This window comes from Chlamydomonas reinhardtii, chromosome 6, assembly GCF_000002595.2.
Source record: "Chlamydomonas reinhardtii strain CC-503 cw92 mt+ chromosome 6, whole genome shotgun sequence".
Classification (NCBI taxonomy): domain Eukaryota; kingdom Viridiplantae; phylum Chlorophyta; class Chlorophyceae; order Chlamydomonadales; family Chlamydomonadaceae; genus Chlamydomonas; species Chlamydomonas reinhardtii.
The window spans coordinates 1,560,261-1,574,869 of NC_057009.1; the positions used below are offsets into that span (position 1 = coordinate 1,560,261).

Genomic DNA, 14,609 nt, shown 5'->3' on the forward strand with positions numbered 1-14,609 from the left:
CCAAGAGCCAGGGCAGGGCCGCAGGGGAACCGCGTCACTGACAATTCACGATAGGGGAATCGGGTAGCCCATAGGCCAGGGGAGCCCATAGAGAAGCCAGTGCCAGAGTAGCGGCTTGTACAGCCTGCATTCCTATCGCTCAGAGAGTAAGAGGTCCCCGGTATCTCACTCATTGACATCGTCTGTCCGTGTCCTCCATAACTCCACCAGCATTATCTATGGTCATGTCTTGAGGGCACGTGCGTCCACCCAAAAACCTTCGTCACATTCTCATCACTTGCTGAACGAGTGAATCCTGCACTCCGCCTCCGCGTACTCTTCTTCACAGCAGCAGCAGCGCACTCCTACTCAGTCCTTCGCACATCTGCACAGAATACAAGAGTTTGTGCTGTGCGTTGCATGCCACACACGACTCCGCACATATGCATGTCCGGTGGCTGACGCACAGCCTGATAACATTCACTCGCTACTACAGATTGCAAATCCTAATCACAGTATTCATCGACTACCGTATGAAGATGTGTTGGGCTATTCCAGCAACGCCCCAGCAAAGAAAAGTCACTCGGGGTCCATTCGGTCCATTCGGCTCGGTACCATCCACATCACCGCAAATCTGCCCATTCTGCCATACCATTACAGACCGGCCTACCCGCAGAGCCACGGGTGGCTCACACTCCCTGAACTATCATCCCTTTCAAATAATCAGACCAAGACCACCTCCTCTGCGTCCTCCCCGACCGCGCCGTAGGGCGCACTCCGCGGCAGCATCCCTCCACCTCAGCTGCGGCCGGCACCGGCGGCCTGCTCGCTGCCGCTCTCGTCCTCCTCCGCCTGCGCGCGCTTCTCCACCACCCGGATCATGGCCTCCTCCATCTGCCGCTTGGCGTCCCGCTGGTTGGCGGACTCGGGCGCCTTGGCTTCCATGAAGATGCCGCCTGCGGGGGAGCGTGAGGCAGGATAGCACAATCGGAAGAATCAATGCTGTGTATGGGTGGGAGAGTGTGCGTGTAGAAGTGTATGTGTATGTCTGAGGGCATATGGGAAGCGCATGTGTGTGCGAGGGGCACCGTGTGTGGAGAAGCCTGCGCGTTCAAACGTGTACGGTGGGCGTGTAGCGTGCGGGGCGGGCAAGCGCATACCGTGACCGTGAGCGGCGCGCCAAAGCGCTTGCGGTGCTCACCCAGGACCTTCAGTGCGTTGGCGCGGGCAGTCAGCTCCTCCTTCTTGACGCCCTCCTCGTTCAGCACAAACTTGCAGACCTGCGCACACACCATCATTACCGTCAGGACCACCGCCATGGCTGCCTTCTAGCCCGCAGAGCAACAACCCCTGTAACCCTGTACGGCGTCTGACCAGCCACACAACCCGACGCTTTTCTCCGGCACACACGACCCACCAACCCCCACACGCCGCTCCACCACATGCCGTCCGCGCACCTTCTTCAGCGTGTTCTGGATGTCCAGCACGTTGGCCGCCCACATGGCCTCCAGCATCAGCGGCAGTGTGGCCTCCTCCAGCCGCTGCCGCTCCATCAGCTCCTCAATGGACGGGCCCTTGCCGGCCGACGGCCCCGCGCCGCCCTCCGCCTTGGCAGCCGCCGCATCGGGCGCGGCCGCGCGGGTGGCGCCGCCAGCCTCGGCCTGCAGGATACGGTGGCAAGCAGTAAATTCGGAAATAAGGTTACGAGCTGAGAGGCATTGACAGGGGCTAACAGCTGCTGATGCCGCGTGGATGGTCAGGACGCAGCCGACCAATGCATTGGGTGTCCTGGTGGGGTTAAGGCTGCGCCCGCTCACTTTGGGCTCGGCAGCGCTGCCCGCTGCGCCGTCTTTGCTGGCTTCCCCCGCGGCGCCCTCCTTGGCTGCGGACGCGGCCGCCACCGCCTGCTTGCGGTCCTGCTCCTTCTGCCAGGCCTCCAGCTTCTGCTGCGCCGCGTACACCTTGATGGCGGCGCTGGCGGCCTGGTACTGGGACCTGTGGGGGTTACCACGTGCAAACATACGATCAAAGTGGAAGTACAGAATTATCAATCGACTGTGCGTCGGTAACATATGTGTGCAAGGTCTGGCGTATGCGACACATTATCAAACCCGCGGCATGCCTCGTCAGTCCCAGCATACCGTACGCATGCACGGTGCACACCTGGCACGTGATCAAGACGGAGCATGCCCCCGCCCCCCCCCCCCCCAGGTCGACCGCTCGCATATACAGCCCTGCGTGTCTTCTTCCCTCGTGCTCTCGAACACTAGTTGACCACCGCTACCGCGCCTCTGCACCGCACCCGCCTCCAAGCCCTCTGCACCCGGCCTGCGCCCCACCTCATGTTCTCGTGCTGCGAGCGCCACTTGGCCGCCATGCCGCCGAAGAAGCCGCCCGTAGCGATGTCGGCCTGAGGCGAGGCGACAGATTCCAGCTGGGTCAGCGCCGGACTGTGACCGCAACACGTAGGCTGCTGGTGCAGCAGCTGCTACTGATGCACAACGTTGCCGCAGGCTTCGGCCGTTGCGAGCGCACGGGTGTCCCACCAACACGTGCAAACGGGTCCAGTTCCCTCCAGACATGCCCCAGGCGTGTTAGATCCCTCCTGGCTTAGGCTTAAGCCCCAGCCCCATCCTGCAGGGTCTACCACCTCATCTCTCACAAGCACCACTCACGTGCATGTCGTACACCTTGCCCACGGTGTGCAGCATGGTCTCGCCGAATGAGGCCTTCACCAGCCGGTCCGCCTCCGCGCGCATGGAGATCTGCGCAGGCGCCGCGGCACCGCACACAGAACCTCACCGGTGAACACGCACGCGTTGCTCCGTCCTTTCTGTGGTACCGTGCACGTGCGCGCAGCCAGCAACGAGGACGAGCCCGGTGGCCAGTTCACGCCGTTCTCCAGCAAGCCCCCACGTTCCCTGCGCCACACGCTGCACGTGCGCAACCCTGATACCCACCACAAAGCCCTCCTCGTCGCCCTCCACGTAGCGCTTGAGGAGGGTCTTCAGGTTGACGCACAGCTTAGACACGCGCAGGCCCTGCTCGCGAGCCATCTCCGCGCTGGCCACCTGCCCACCGCTCCTGTGGTCAACAGCAGTACGGGAGCGGGTCATCCCCCACAACTTCAGAGCCATCTTTTCGACAGGGTGCTTGCCCAGCCGCACCCAGCCACGCCGCCGAAAAGCCGGCTTTCGGCCCGCCCAGTCGCCCCTTAAATCCGGTTGCTTCAGGTTCTAAGCCCTCTCACCGCCTTGCGCCCAACCAATCAAGTGTGTGTGCCCCCACGCGGCCCCGGCCGCCTCCCCTGCAGCCCCGCCCGCCTCCCCTGCCTGCCGCTTTCCCACCTGGCGGCGCAGGCGATGAAGAGCTCGCCCACCAGGTGCTCGAACTGGTCGCTGCCGAACAGCATGTTGAAGAAGGCGCCGCCCTCCATGAAGTTCACGTCCAGGCCCGCAGCGCCGTGCGAGTCGTAGCGAGCGCGCAGCTCCTCGTTGCCCAGCACCTGCGCGGCGGGTGGAGTTGCTTGTGAGAAAAGGATAAGGGAAGAACGAGAGAATGTACAGAGCACAAGGAGGAAGGGGTCGAAATAATCTGTGTTCGCGCCCGTGAGGACCGATGCTGCAAACGTGTCCAGCGTCCTCAACGCCAGGCCGCCGCAATTACAGCTCCGACCGGCATGTGGGTCGAGTGCAATAGCCCACCAGTTCCTCCCTCTGCATTTCTCAAAACGACGCCCCAGGTGTAGCTCGCATCCACGCCTGGCACACACAGGCACACACATGCCCACCTGGTACGCCTCGCCCAGCTTCTGAAACTTCTCGTGAGCCGTTTCGTCGTTAGGATTCTTATCAGGATGGAACTTGCGAGCCAGGATGTAATACTGCTTCTTGATCTGGTCCGGCGTCGCGTTGTGCTCCACCTGCATGTGAAACACGCCGGCATGGGCGTTAGCGTAGCGGACCAAGAACCTTTCCATCCACCTTGCATGGCCCTACTCTGCCACGCCCAGCCAGCCCTCAACCCACCCGCCACGGCTTCAGCCGCCCCGCCCTCGCCCCCTCGCCCCCTCGCCCCCTCACCCCCTCACCCCGAGGATGGCGTAGTAGTCGTCTCCACTTTGAGGCCGCCGGTAGCCGCCCGCATCCTTCTCCGTCCCAGGCGGCTCCAGGCTCACAATCGCGTCCTTTTCGACCCATTCCCGTCGAGACTGCAGCATGCAGTTTGAGTGCACCGTACGATTGTTTCATACGGTGTGGGCAGCTACGACCCGTACAAGGACTGGCGCCGCGGCGGGCAAAGGAACTGGCGCCTAGTTGTTTTGTTGCTGGCCTAGTCAATCCTTAGGTGTCCGCACCAGACTGCTTGCAATGAGCAAACAACTGCCTCATGCGCTCTCGCCGTGCATTTCCTATGCACAGCCGGGGCGGCCACAATACGGGGGGCTGCAATCCCCTCCGATTGTAAGGTTACGACGGAGCATGGGGGGTTGCGCCGGACCTGAGGCAGCTCACCTCATCCCACAGCTTGCCCTGGGAGGACTGCATCACCGCCTCGGGCGTGTTGATGACGCCGCGCACCAGCTGCACAGCGCCCACACCCACACCTGTGACGGGGAGCACCACCGCGCCAACGACGCCTGTGGGGGCACCGCGGGGAACGCGCCAGGAAGGTGCAGGTTCAGGAAGCGCCGGAGCGGCTAGCACGGGAGAGTGCTGTGTATAGTCTGCGCTCATCAGTCGCCACGAAAGCGAGCCTAATAGTGTCGGTTTGCGTCTCAGCGTAGCGCAGTAGCGGCATAAACCACCGGCATGAAGCTCGACGCGTGCGCAAACGCGTGCTTCAGCGCTGCCCAAGCGTGCCGTTCCACAAACCCCTGCCCAGTATCCCAAGACCAGCCCTCACACCTGACGCTAGTCCTTTAGCAAATCCAGTCACGCCGCCTTGGCTGGCGCCAACGATGGGGGCTGCCACGAGACCAGCAGCTCCGCCCAGGATGCCCTTTGCGATGGACTTGAGACCCGAGGCCAACCCGGCTCCTGCATCACGAGGCTTTCGGAGGCTAAAGACATCGTTGAAGCCGATTTGCGGCTCGCCCAGAGGGTGCTGCGGCTCCGCATCAGTGGGAGCTTCCGAAGTTGGGTTCTTTGGGCCCGACATCAATATGAACGACGTTCACAGGTAGCTAGTATAGTACAAACTTTACCATGTGTTAGATGTGTTGACAAGGTGTTTTGCCATCGTTAGTTGCATCGGCGAAGGCGTCGCCGTGTCCAGGACCTTAGACTCGGATACTGTCACATAAGAAAATAACAGCCTCAAGCTTCTTAGGTATACCATCATTTCTCGTTCACAGCACGCTTCCCCAGGAGGGTTGCACAACCCCTGCCTTCTTTTTCTTCTTGCAAGCCACACTTTGATAATACATCTCTTGAGCTGACATAAAACAACGGACGTGAGGAAGAACTGGTTGGGCCTGGAATGACGCCCAACTGAGGTCCGAGGAGCGAGTCAACGAGCCTGGAGAAATGGAGGAGGAGACCATTAGTATACGCTTCAGGCACTCCGCCGGTGACCTGGGCCCGTTCCCGTTCTCTGAAGCCACGAGCGTGCAGTCGCTCAAGGACAAGGTGTTCGCTGAGTGGCCCAAAGGTAATGCAGGGGCTTGCAGTTTTGAAGTAAGAGCCGTATGTGGCACTGGTGCGCGAGTACCTCACAGAATTGACACTCGCCCTGGCCTTCGCAGACGGCCTGTGGGTGAAAGAGCCACCTGCACAGTCCGGGGATGTGCGGCTCATTTTAAGTGGCAAGTTCTTGGACAGCGCCAAGCAGCTTAAAGGTGAGTGGCGATTTTCGCATCAGCATCACATCGAGGGCGGGCTTGGCGGTGGTCACTGAACTGCCCCTGACCATGTCTGGAACGCGTGGAACTGGTGCAGAATACAAGCGGGACATGGGCGAAATCAAGCCGGACACGATAGTGACCATGCTGGTCCACGTTCGGGCACAGCCAGCGCCGGCGAAGCCTTCGGGTAAGTGGATTTGTGCGGAGGGTGACTCCGCGTGGAAAGTGCCGTGTAAGGTAGACAGGAGGGCGTTTGGGGCAGGCGATGGCAACGTGGGAGGGGAGGCGCGCTCTGCAGGGCAGAGATACACCACCGCGCTTCGTTCAACTCGCATTGCCCATTCGTGGTGGTGTGCACGCAGCTGGGGCGACGCCGCCGCAGAAGCAGGAGCAGAAGGGCTGCGGGTGTACGATTTGCTGAAGATGGCCACGCACCACAGTGGGAGCGCAGGAAGGGTCCCAGCTGCACGTGGCTCAGTGCCAGTGGCCGGGGCCTGTTCGCACACGGTTTCACGTCACGCCTGCGGCTGCAGCTGGCGGCTGCGGCAGCCGCCGTGCTGTGCCGGAGGTGTTTTCGGCGCCCTTCAGGGCTTCACTGGATGCAGGGCCTAGGTATGCCGGTTTGGCTCGGCACGCCGTCGGCTTTGCACCGGCGCGCTGGATTGGTGCTTGCCAGTACCGAACTCAGATGGTCAGCAGTGGCGATGGCAACAGCTTTAGATGGTTGGCTTGGTTTGGTAGCGGACGGGTGCTAGAAGCGTCTGATGAAGTTGCCGATAGACATGGCGTGTAGGAGTACAGAGACGAGGGAGAGGGTGCCGAGAGCATGAATGCATCGGTGAGCCCGTGTTTGACGGGTGAGATAAGGGACTGGAGGCAACAGGACAGAGTGCATGGGTTGGCTCATCGGAACTTGCCTTATGCAGTCCTGCTGCTATTATGATAAGATGCAGACGTATCCAGTGTGCTACGGAATTGCTCGCGTGAGCGGTGTGAGGGCATGGGCCAGAGTGCCCCCCTCCCCCGCCCCCCTTGCCTCAGGAGGCCTTGGCAATGTCCGCACCCCAGAGGCTCGCGTTGGAGTCATCGAAGTGTGGAGGCAATGACGCCCTTGTGGAGTTGAGGGCATCGGAGTTGGGCGGAAGGGCGCAGGCGAGTGTTGAGAAAGCGGCCATGGGGGATTGGGGAAGACTGGATGGTCTGGGTCTTTGTGAAGTGCTCATGGGTAACGCGGACACATCTTGTAAGCTGAGCAAGAGACGCAAGAGCTGCACTGAAGTGGATGCCTCAGATCAGCCGGATGCCGCTCGCCTCGGATGGCTGCCGTCGGCGGACGTGGGTGGGCTGTAAAGTGAGCACTGAGCAGTGATATTGGGCACGTGCCAGATTTACATGGAGGTCTAAGAAGGGAAGGTCCAAAGCTCTACAGCTTCACTGCGCCTGTCGTAGGGGTGGGTAGCGGGGCGCATGAGTAGGGTTGTGCCGCCCCTGAGAAATAGAAATATAGCCTAGAACAATTCTACATTAATATAGTGTAGTTTTGAGAAGTTCTGCAGAAGAGGGGTAGAGCGTTTCCGCAGTAGAACGTGCCGAAATCTGGACCCAGTCGCTGCAAAATTGGCGTTAAAGCAGGGATTTTTACTCCTTTCTGTTTCAAACACTCGTATGTCAAATAACTACTAGTTATCAAACAATGGCACAGCATGCTGACAAGCCGGACCCTCCGGGAAAGCCCGAGGAGTAAAGTATGGCGACAAGCAGCTGGGCGCCACTACGTACGCTGCCACTATAAAATAGGCAGTATGATCGACACTATCATGCTGAAGTTGGGTTTGGGTGGCGTGCCACACGCGGACACGCCAGACCAGGGGCGACGAAGCCCAGTTCGACCCCACCCACACGGTTTCCCGTCCCACCGAGTCATGCAAACGTCTGGATCCAGATGAGCGGCTATCCCAGTAAAATGCCAGCCCGGAAAAGTCATCAGGCTAAGAGATAGACTCGAGCTTCTATTGCTAATCCTACTGTTCTAGATTAGTTATAGGGAGAACTAACATTAGAAGGGATTTGATTCTCAGGGGCGGCACAACCCTACGCATGAGGCGCATGCATCATTTCGCCCTCTGCGCTGCTCATTTGCTTACGCCAACGCTGGACGACGCGGGGCGTAAGGTGTGGGAGCAACCGAAGGACCTTGGATGACAGCCTTCTGCTTCACCATGTCGGGGGCAGGGAGAGGGGGGCGCTTTGCGGCGCGTGACCCGTCGTCACATTATGATGCCAGATCTGTAAGTGCTACAAAGTAAGTGTTGAGTTGATTGATTGGGACGGGATTGCGGTAGTCCGACCAGCCAACGATTTCGGCTGCATGGGGAAAGTGCCGCGTAGTAGGCGACGGGGCTGAAAACTACAAAGGCGCTGAATACGCCAGGTGCACTACATTGCTGTATACCAATCAGGCTTGCATATTGCAAGGGTTTAGGAAGTCACGTTCTGCCATCAAGTGCGTCCCTTGGCCTTTCTGCTCCTTGTGCTCGCCTGAAACAATGAGTGCACTTCTGGCTAGAAAAGCAGTGGTTCTGGGTCGTCCTCAACCGGCTTGCACGAGGTGCGAGGGCTTCCATCGTTGCACAATCGATGCAAACCCGACGAAGCGCTGATCGGCATTCACTCCTGCAGGCCGCACCTTCAATTGCATCATCGCCGGCGAGTGGCTGTTTTGGGTGCGCAAGATGGTGCTCGCAGCGAGGTGCGCGACTTTCGCTCCCGCCGGCCGAACCCTACGTCCTCGTTCAACGTCCGGAGCACACGCTTGACTGGTATTTATTTCATGGTGGATTTTACTTATTGCAGGTTGTAATTGTGGACGCGCCAAGCTCGCAGAACGGCGTCCACCATGACCCGGTTCCTGAGCCCGCGCCCGCGGCTGCCGCGGCAGCTGCCGCGCCTGCGCCGGAGCCAGCTCCAACTGGCCCCATTGTGAGTGAAGCTACGTTGAATTCAGGAAACTCGGCGATGTCATCCACTGCAACCGACGCGTGCAGGTGTTGCGCCGCTGGCCAACAGCCTGCAGCCTGCAGGCTGCCATCGCACCGCTCCCCCAAACCACGCTCCTCCCTGCATCTGCTAACTCCCGATAACTGTATGGCAAGCAGGGCATTAAGATCGTTCCGGCTGCTGTGGCGATCGGCATCGGCTTGGCCCTGCGTTTCGTGGTGCCTATCCCGGAGGGCATCACCGCACAGGTATGCGGGCAGCGGTCACATAGCGGGAGGGGAAACCGTTGAAAGCGCTTCGGGGCAATAGAGATGATGTGAAATGAGTGGGCGCTTGGGCTGGCGGCATGCTGGTCTGCCAGTTGGTTTGGCGACCTTAACGCAGCGGTCGGTCAACCTGCCACAAGTTGCAGCCGGCACTGCATCATGTCAACTACGGTGTCACTCCGGCGCAGCTTGCACTTGTACACGCACACAAGCACACACGTGTCTGCCATATCAACGCAAAGCCCATGCCCATGCGGGGAGGCTCCTGTAACGCATGTACAGCTGCCCTGTCATGTTTGCTTTTATTCACGTGCGCTCTCGAACACACGCGCGCGCACACACACGCACAGGCCTGGTCGCTGCTGTCCATCTTCGTGTCCACCATCCTGGGGCTGGTGCTGGACCCCCTGCCGGTGGGCGCCTGGGCGTTCATGGCCGTGACGGTGGCGGTGGCCACTAAGACGCTCACGTTCGCGGAGGTGGGTGATAGGCGATTATGCATCGCGCCGCACAGCACGGCGTGTTGTGAATGAGGGCAGCGGGCGGCAGGGGAGCAGGGGGAGGGTCACGTGGCGACACGTTGGGGTGGGTGCAGAGAAAGCGGTGGGCGCGTGGAGAAAAGGAAGTGGGCAAACGCACAGCGGGGGTGGGACCGCAGGGCGGGGCCCAGGAGCCGGAGGCCCTAGCGCGGGGTTGCCGGCTGGGCGGCGGTACTGTTAGGCACGCACATTCATGCTACACGGCTAGTGCCCGAACTCCACACGGACCCCACAGTACTGTCGCCCGTGCTAATGCGGCGGTATGGCGCACACGCAGGCGTTCGCGGCGACCACCAATGAGATCATTTGGCTCATCGTGGTGTCGTTCTTCTTCGCCAAGGTGGGGCTCGTGGGCTCTGGGACGTGGGGGGAATGAGGGCTGTTGAGGGAAGGCGGGCTGTTGAAGGAAGGAGCGCTGCCGAGGGATGGAGTTGCAGGGTATGCGGCTACCAGGCAGCGGCACCACGCGGGGAAATGCGAGTTGTGCAGATGGCTGCGAGCGGCAGCAGGGCCTAGGGCTTGTCCTGGCCTAGCCCAGCCACGGTTTGCCTGGAAAAGTGTCTCACAATCGCTACAGCCAGCCAGCCGTTCGCCCCACCCCCATTCTCGCATGCTCCCTGCATCCACAACCAGGCCTCACAACCATCCAACAAGCAGTTGAACATGACGTGTCGTAACCCGCCGCCTCCAACCCAAAACACAGGGCTTTGAGAAGACGGGCCTGGGAGAGCGCATTGCGACGCTGTTCGTGAAGGCTCTGGGCAAGTCCACTCTGGGCCTGAGCTACGGACTCAACGTAGCGGAGGCGCTCATGGCCCCGGCCATGCCGTCCACCTCGGCCCGCGCCGGCGGCATCTTTGTGCCCATCATCAAGTCGCTTGCGCACAGCGTCGGCAGCGAGCCAGGTGCGGGCGGGCGGGCGGGCAGGCGGGGTTGCATGCGTGCGTGCATAGTTGCGTGCGGGCGGGCGGGACGGCGTGTGGCTGGGGCTAGGAGTTTGCACCCGAAGCAACGGGATTTTGGTGCTGCAGCGCGAGGGCTAGGCAGAATGTGGAATGACGAAGCATAACCAATCGCCCTCCTGCGCTGCGCTGCACTGCGCTGCGCTGCCTGACCTCCCAAACCCCACTAGTTGAGCATGGTTTGTTTCAATTTGGGCTGGTATTTACAACCCGCCCTGTGTTGCCCCCCAGGCGACGACAGCCGCAAGAAGATGGGCAGCTACCTGATCCAGTCGCAGTTCCAGACCGGCGTCCACACCACCAGCTTCTTCCTCACAGCCTCGGCGCAGGTGCGGCGGAGGCGGAGGACTGGCGGAGGACTGGACTGGCGGGACGGGTGGCAGGAGGAGGGCTGGAGGGAGGAGGAGGAATGATGGAGGCGGTGTAGGGGTGGCGGGACGGGTCCAGCAGGGAGTGAGGGGGGGGAGAAATTCGGCTGCAGCCGGGGCGGGGGGTTATGCGGGCAGCGCCGGGCGCGGGGCCACAAGCGCAGAACAAGATGACATTCTTGTCAGCGGATGGGCTGGTAGAAAAGCGGCCGGGAAAGGAGGCTGGCGTCATTGACGATTGTTCCCGAACAGGGACCTAAGACTGCCTGCTGATCGCATTGTCACCACTCGTGGCATTCCCTCGTCCTCCTGCTCGCCGCATCTCCACAGAACCTGTTGTGTCTCAAGCTGGCTGGCGAGCTGGGCGCGGTGGTGCCCAACCAGTTCGCCACGTGGCTAGCGGGTGCCTTCGTGCCCGCCATCGTGGGTGAGTGAGGTGACGGCAAGGTGCACAGCCGGCTTGGGGCGGGGGCGCATGGGCGGGCGCGTGGGTGGTGGGTGGGTGGAAGTCGGGTGCGTAGGGTTTTTCCCAGGCGGCTGGTGGCGGGGTGGACGTAGTGGTACCATACGCCAGCGTGCAAGCAGGATAACAGCATCGGCCGGGACTGGGGCTGGGGCTGGGGCTGGGGCTGGGGCTGGGGGTTTCTGATGTCTCTGACGTCGTTGCCTGCCTGCAACACCCCTACAGGCACGCTGCTGACGCCCCTGATCCTGTACAAGCTCAGCCCGCCCACCATCACCGACACACCGGACGCGCCCGCCGCCGCTGCCAAGCGCCTCGAGGTGCGGGGGAGTGGCGGGTACTCTCTATGGGGCGCTGGTGGGCGATGGGTCGGGGTGCGGTGCAGCCTCCCAAAACACATACACATACAGGGCTGGCGGAGCGCAGGCTGTGACTGCCACCGCCTGCCACGCCAGCAACGCAGCCCAACCCAACAACGCACACCACCCCGCTGCTCCCGGCTCTCTTACTTCGTCACACCCAGGCGATGGGCCCGATGTCGCGCGACGAGACGATCATGTCGGCGGTCATGGGCGCGGCGCTGGTGATGTGGATGTTTGGCGAGCAGCTGGGCATCTCGCCCGTGCTGGCAGCCATGATGGGGCTGTGCGGCCTGCTGTGCACGGGCGTGCTGACGTGGCGCGAGTGCCTGAGCTACACGCCCGCCTGGGACACGCTGTGCTGGTTCGCGGTGCTGATCGGCATGAGCGGCCAGCTCAACAGCATGGGTGTCATCAACGCCTTCGCGGGGGCCATGGGCAACGTGCTCACAAGTGCGTGTGTTAGTGGCGTGGCGAGGCGGGGGAGGTTGAGAGATGGGAGGTGGTTCGATGGTGGGGGAGGCAGTTTGGGTGATGGGGAGGTAAGTGTAGATGACCAGAGGTGGGGGGATGGGGACGAGAGGGGTGGAGTGACGGTTGTGAGATGGAGGCGGGTGGCTGGAGGCGGCATCGAGGGATGCGGGAGGATGGGGGCGAGGCGTTTCGGGAGGAGGGGCGTGGGAGGGAAACCACAGACGGCGGCGCGTGGCAGGAAGAGTCGGGGCTGATACAAAGGGAGAATGCAGGGAGCAGGACGCAGCCCCCTTGCCCGAATGGAAGCCAGGACCAACCGCCACAACCACCCGCTCCCCACAGGCCTCAACATGGGCTGGATGCCGCTGTTCGGCCTGCTGCACGTGGCCTTCTTCGTGATGCACTACATGTTCGCCAGCCAGACGGCGCACGTGGGGGCGCTCTACAGCGCCTTCTGCGCAATGATGCTCGCGTCGGGTGAGTTAGGTTGGAGTGTCTGCGGGCTGCTGGGGGTGGGGAGTGGAGGCACGGGGGGCGAGGGGGCCGTGGGGCAGGGCGAACACGGCTGCCAGGAGACGGGCCGAGAAGGGGAGGGATGTCCGGGCGTGTGGAACATCAGGCAGGGGATGCGCGGAGGGCGGGCGGGAAGGCAATGCAGGCTAGGGGAGCAGGGAACAGGCAGCGGAGAAAAGGGTGGTGGGGGGCACCCGGGAACTGGAGAGCGAGAAGGCGGGCAAGGCTTCTTGGACCGGGCGCGTGTGCCGCGCCCTTGCCGAAGCCCGGACCCTGCCTTGCCTTACCAATGGCATGTGGCCGCTTGTCCGCCTCCCATCTCCCACCTCTCCACCTGTCTCAACACACGCTTGCACCCGCACCTGCAGGCGTGCCGCCCGTGCTGGCTGCCATGTCGCTCGCCTACTCCATCAACCTGTTCGGCTCCATCACGCACTACGCCTCCGGCCAGGCGGCCGTGTTCTACGGCTCTGGCTTTATGCGCCTCAACGAGGTGTTCACGATGGGGGCCGTGTCGGGCTTCAGCGCACTGGCCATCTGGGGCGTGTTCGGAATGCCCATCTGGAAGCTGCTGGGCTGGTGGTAAGCAGAAGGCAGAGCCACCAGCAGCGACGGGCGGAGAATCAGTCCGTGCGGAGCCGCCGCTGGGCGGGTGGTGCTCGGTGGTTTGGGATCTAGTTCGACAGACAGACGGAGGAGACGACGGGGCAGCAATACGCTATGCCGGCAGCAAGCGCTCGCGTTGCTGCGACAGGCTGCCCCACAATTTTCGGAGCAGCCCTGCTTGAATAAGTAGCGGCTGTTAAGCTTCGCCTGGGCGGGGGCGGGGCATCGACTGACTATTGTTTAACTGCAGCCGGAGTGAGTGTGGGAAGGTGGAAGTCCGATGACGTGTACGGAGTGTTCTCTGTGGGGAGCCACTGACTCAATTCGAAGGTTGCATGCATTGCTGGCTTGCTGTCATAGCGCGGGGCAGAGCAACGAGGTGTGGTGGTGGTGCTTGTGCCGTGATTCTGCCTGTGGCTTGGGTCTCTGGCGCCTCAGTTGCGCGCATCCTATTGTCGCACTGGCAGTGCCAATACCACGGAGGGAATAAGATCGTGCTCTTCACTCGCTGGGCCGCTGCCCGGCATTTGCAGGATATGCACATATAATCAAATAGCTGCAGGCACCAACTGCGGTCCGTTGCCGCCTGTTGGTGATGATGCGAGCTGTTTGTTGATCGGCGGTTTGTGGACACATAAACCTTTCAAATGCCAGAGAAGACAACCCAAGGCTGGGAGAGGGTGGGCCCTGTTGGCAACCCCGCGCGCGCTGTGGTCGCGTTGCAAGGGGGCGCAGAGCCTCGTGCTCGTGCCTGTGTTTGTGTGTTCCGTGTTGCCTTGGCCCGTGCCCGGGATGTGGAGGCTGTCGGCAACGACGGCTGGCTAAACAGTAGGCAGTGGGGAGAGTTCAAGTGTTCACGAGGGGGAAGGTGTGCGTGTTGCGTAGGGAGCTAAGCAGGGCGAGCGAAACTATTTCGCACACACTATGGTGCAGTTATTAGGTGCCTGCAGCTATGTAGGAGGCCCCGGAGGCGCACGGTGTAGCGCCCGCTGCTGGTAGGGGCCTGGATTTAAAGCATCCACGCCAGCGCCTTCAGAGGATTGAGACGTACGAAACCTAGGGCAGGCGAAGCCTAGAGCTGGTTAGATGGCTGGTTAGACGATGCGCGGCGAGGCACAGGTCAGGGACACTCCCTTGCACCTGGTGCTCGGCTCTGGGAATCGTGGAAATCGTGGCCTGTAATACTTAGTATCAATTCCGGCGGCGGTATCTGCCGCGAATGGCCACGGCCATTGCAT

General features: G+C 61.6%; 3 protein-coding genes across 3 annotated transcripts; 2 read left to right on the top strand and 1 right to left on the bottom strand.

Annotated features, from left to right (window-relative positions):
• Positions 1–32: 32 nt before the first annotated feature.
• On the bottom strand, positions 33–5,174 carry CHLRE_06g260350v5 (uncharacterized protein). The gene is made up of 12 exons (XM_043062784.1): positions 4,887–5,174; positions 4,494–4,618; positions 4,070–4,189; positions 3,770–3,901; positions 3,327–3,484; positions 2,940–3,063; positions 2,655–2,744; positions 2,319–2,389; positions 1,797–1,974; positions 1,437–1,640; positions 1,181–1,259; positions 33–935 (listed from the first exon to the last, which is right to left on the bottom strand). Exons 1-12 carry the CDS (start codon positions 5,137–5,139, stop codon positions 778–780), a joined length of 1,692 nt encoding a protein of 563 aa, XP_042923490.1. The 5' UTR covers positions 5,140–5,174; the 3' UTR covers positions 33–777.
• Positions 5,175–5,294: 120 nt separating this feature from the next.
• Positions 5,295–7,476, top strand: CHLRE_06g260400v5 (uncharacterized protein). The gene is made up of 4 exons (XM_001696539.2): positions 5,295–5,631; positions 5,726–5,818; positions 5,919–6,011; positions 6,187–7,476. Exons 1-4 carry the CDS (start codon positions 5,508–5,510, stop codon positions 6,243–6,245), a joined length of 369 nt encoding a protein of 122 aa, XP_001696591.1. The 5' UTR covers positions 5,295–5,507; the 3' UTR covers positions 6,246–7,476.
• A 398-nt stretch (positions 7,477–7,874) lies between these two features.
• CHLRE_06g260450v5 (uncharacterized protein) lies at positions 7,875–14,565 on the top strand. The gene is made up of 13 exons (XM_043062785.1): positions 7,875–8,432; positions 8,504–8,573; positions 8,678–8,803; positions 8,980–9,069; positions 9,438–9,566; positions 9,904–9,966; positions 10,330–10,531; positions 10,820–10,917; positions 11,287–11,383; positions 11,645–11,739; positions 11,943–12,231; positions 12,595–12,729; positions 13,134–14,565. Exons 1-13 carry the CDS (start codon positions 8,371–8,373, stop codon positions 13,349–13,351), a joined length of 1,674 nt encoding a protein of 557 aa, XP_042923491.1. The 5' UTR covers positions 7,875–8,370; the 3' UTR covers positions 13,352–14,565.
• Positions 14,566–14,609: the final 44 nt, after the last annotated feature.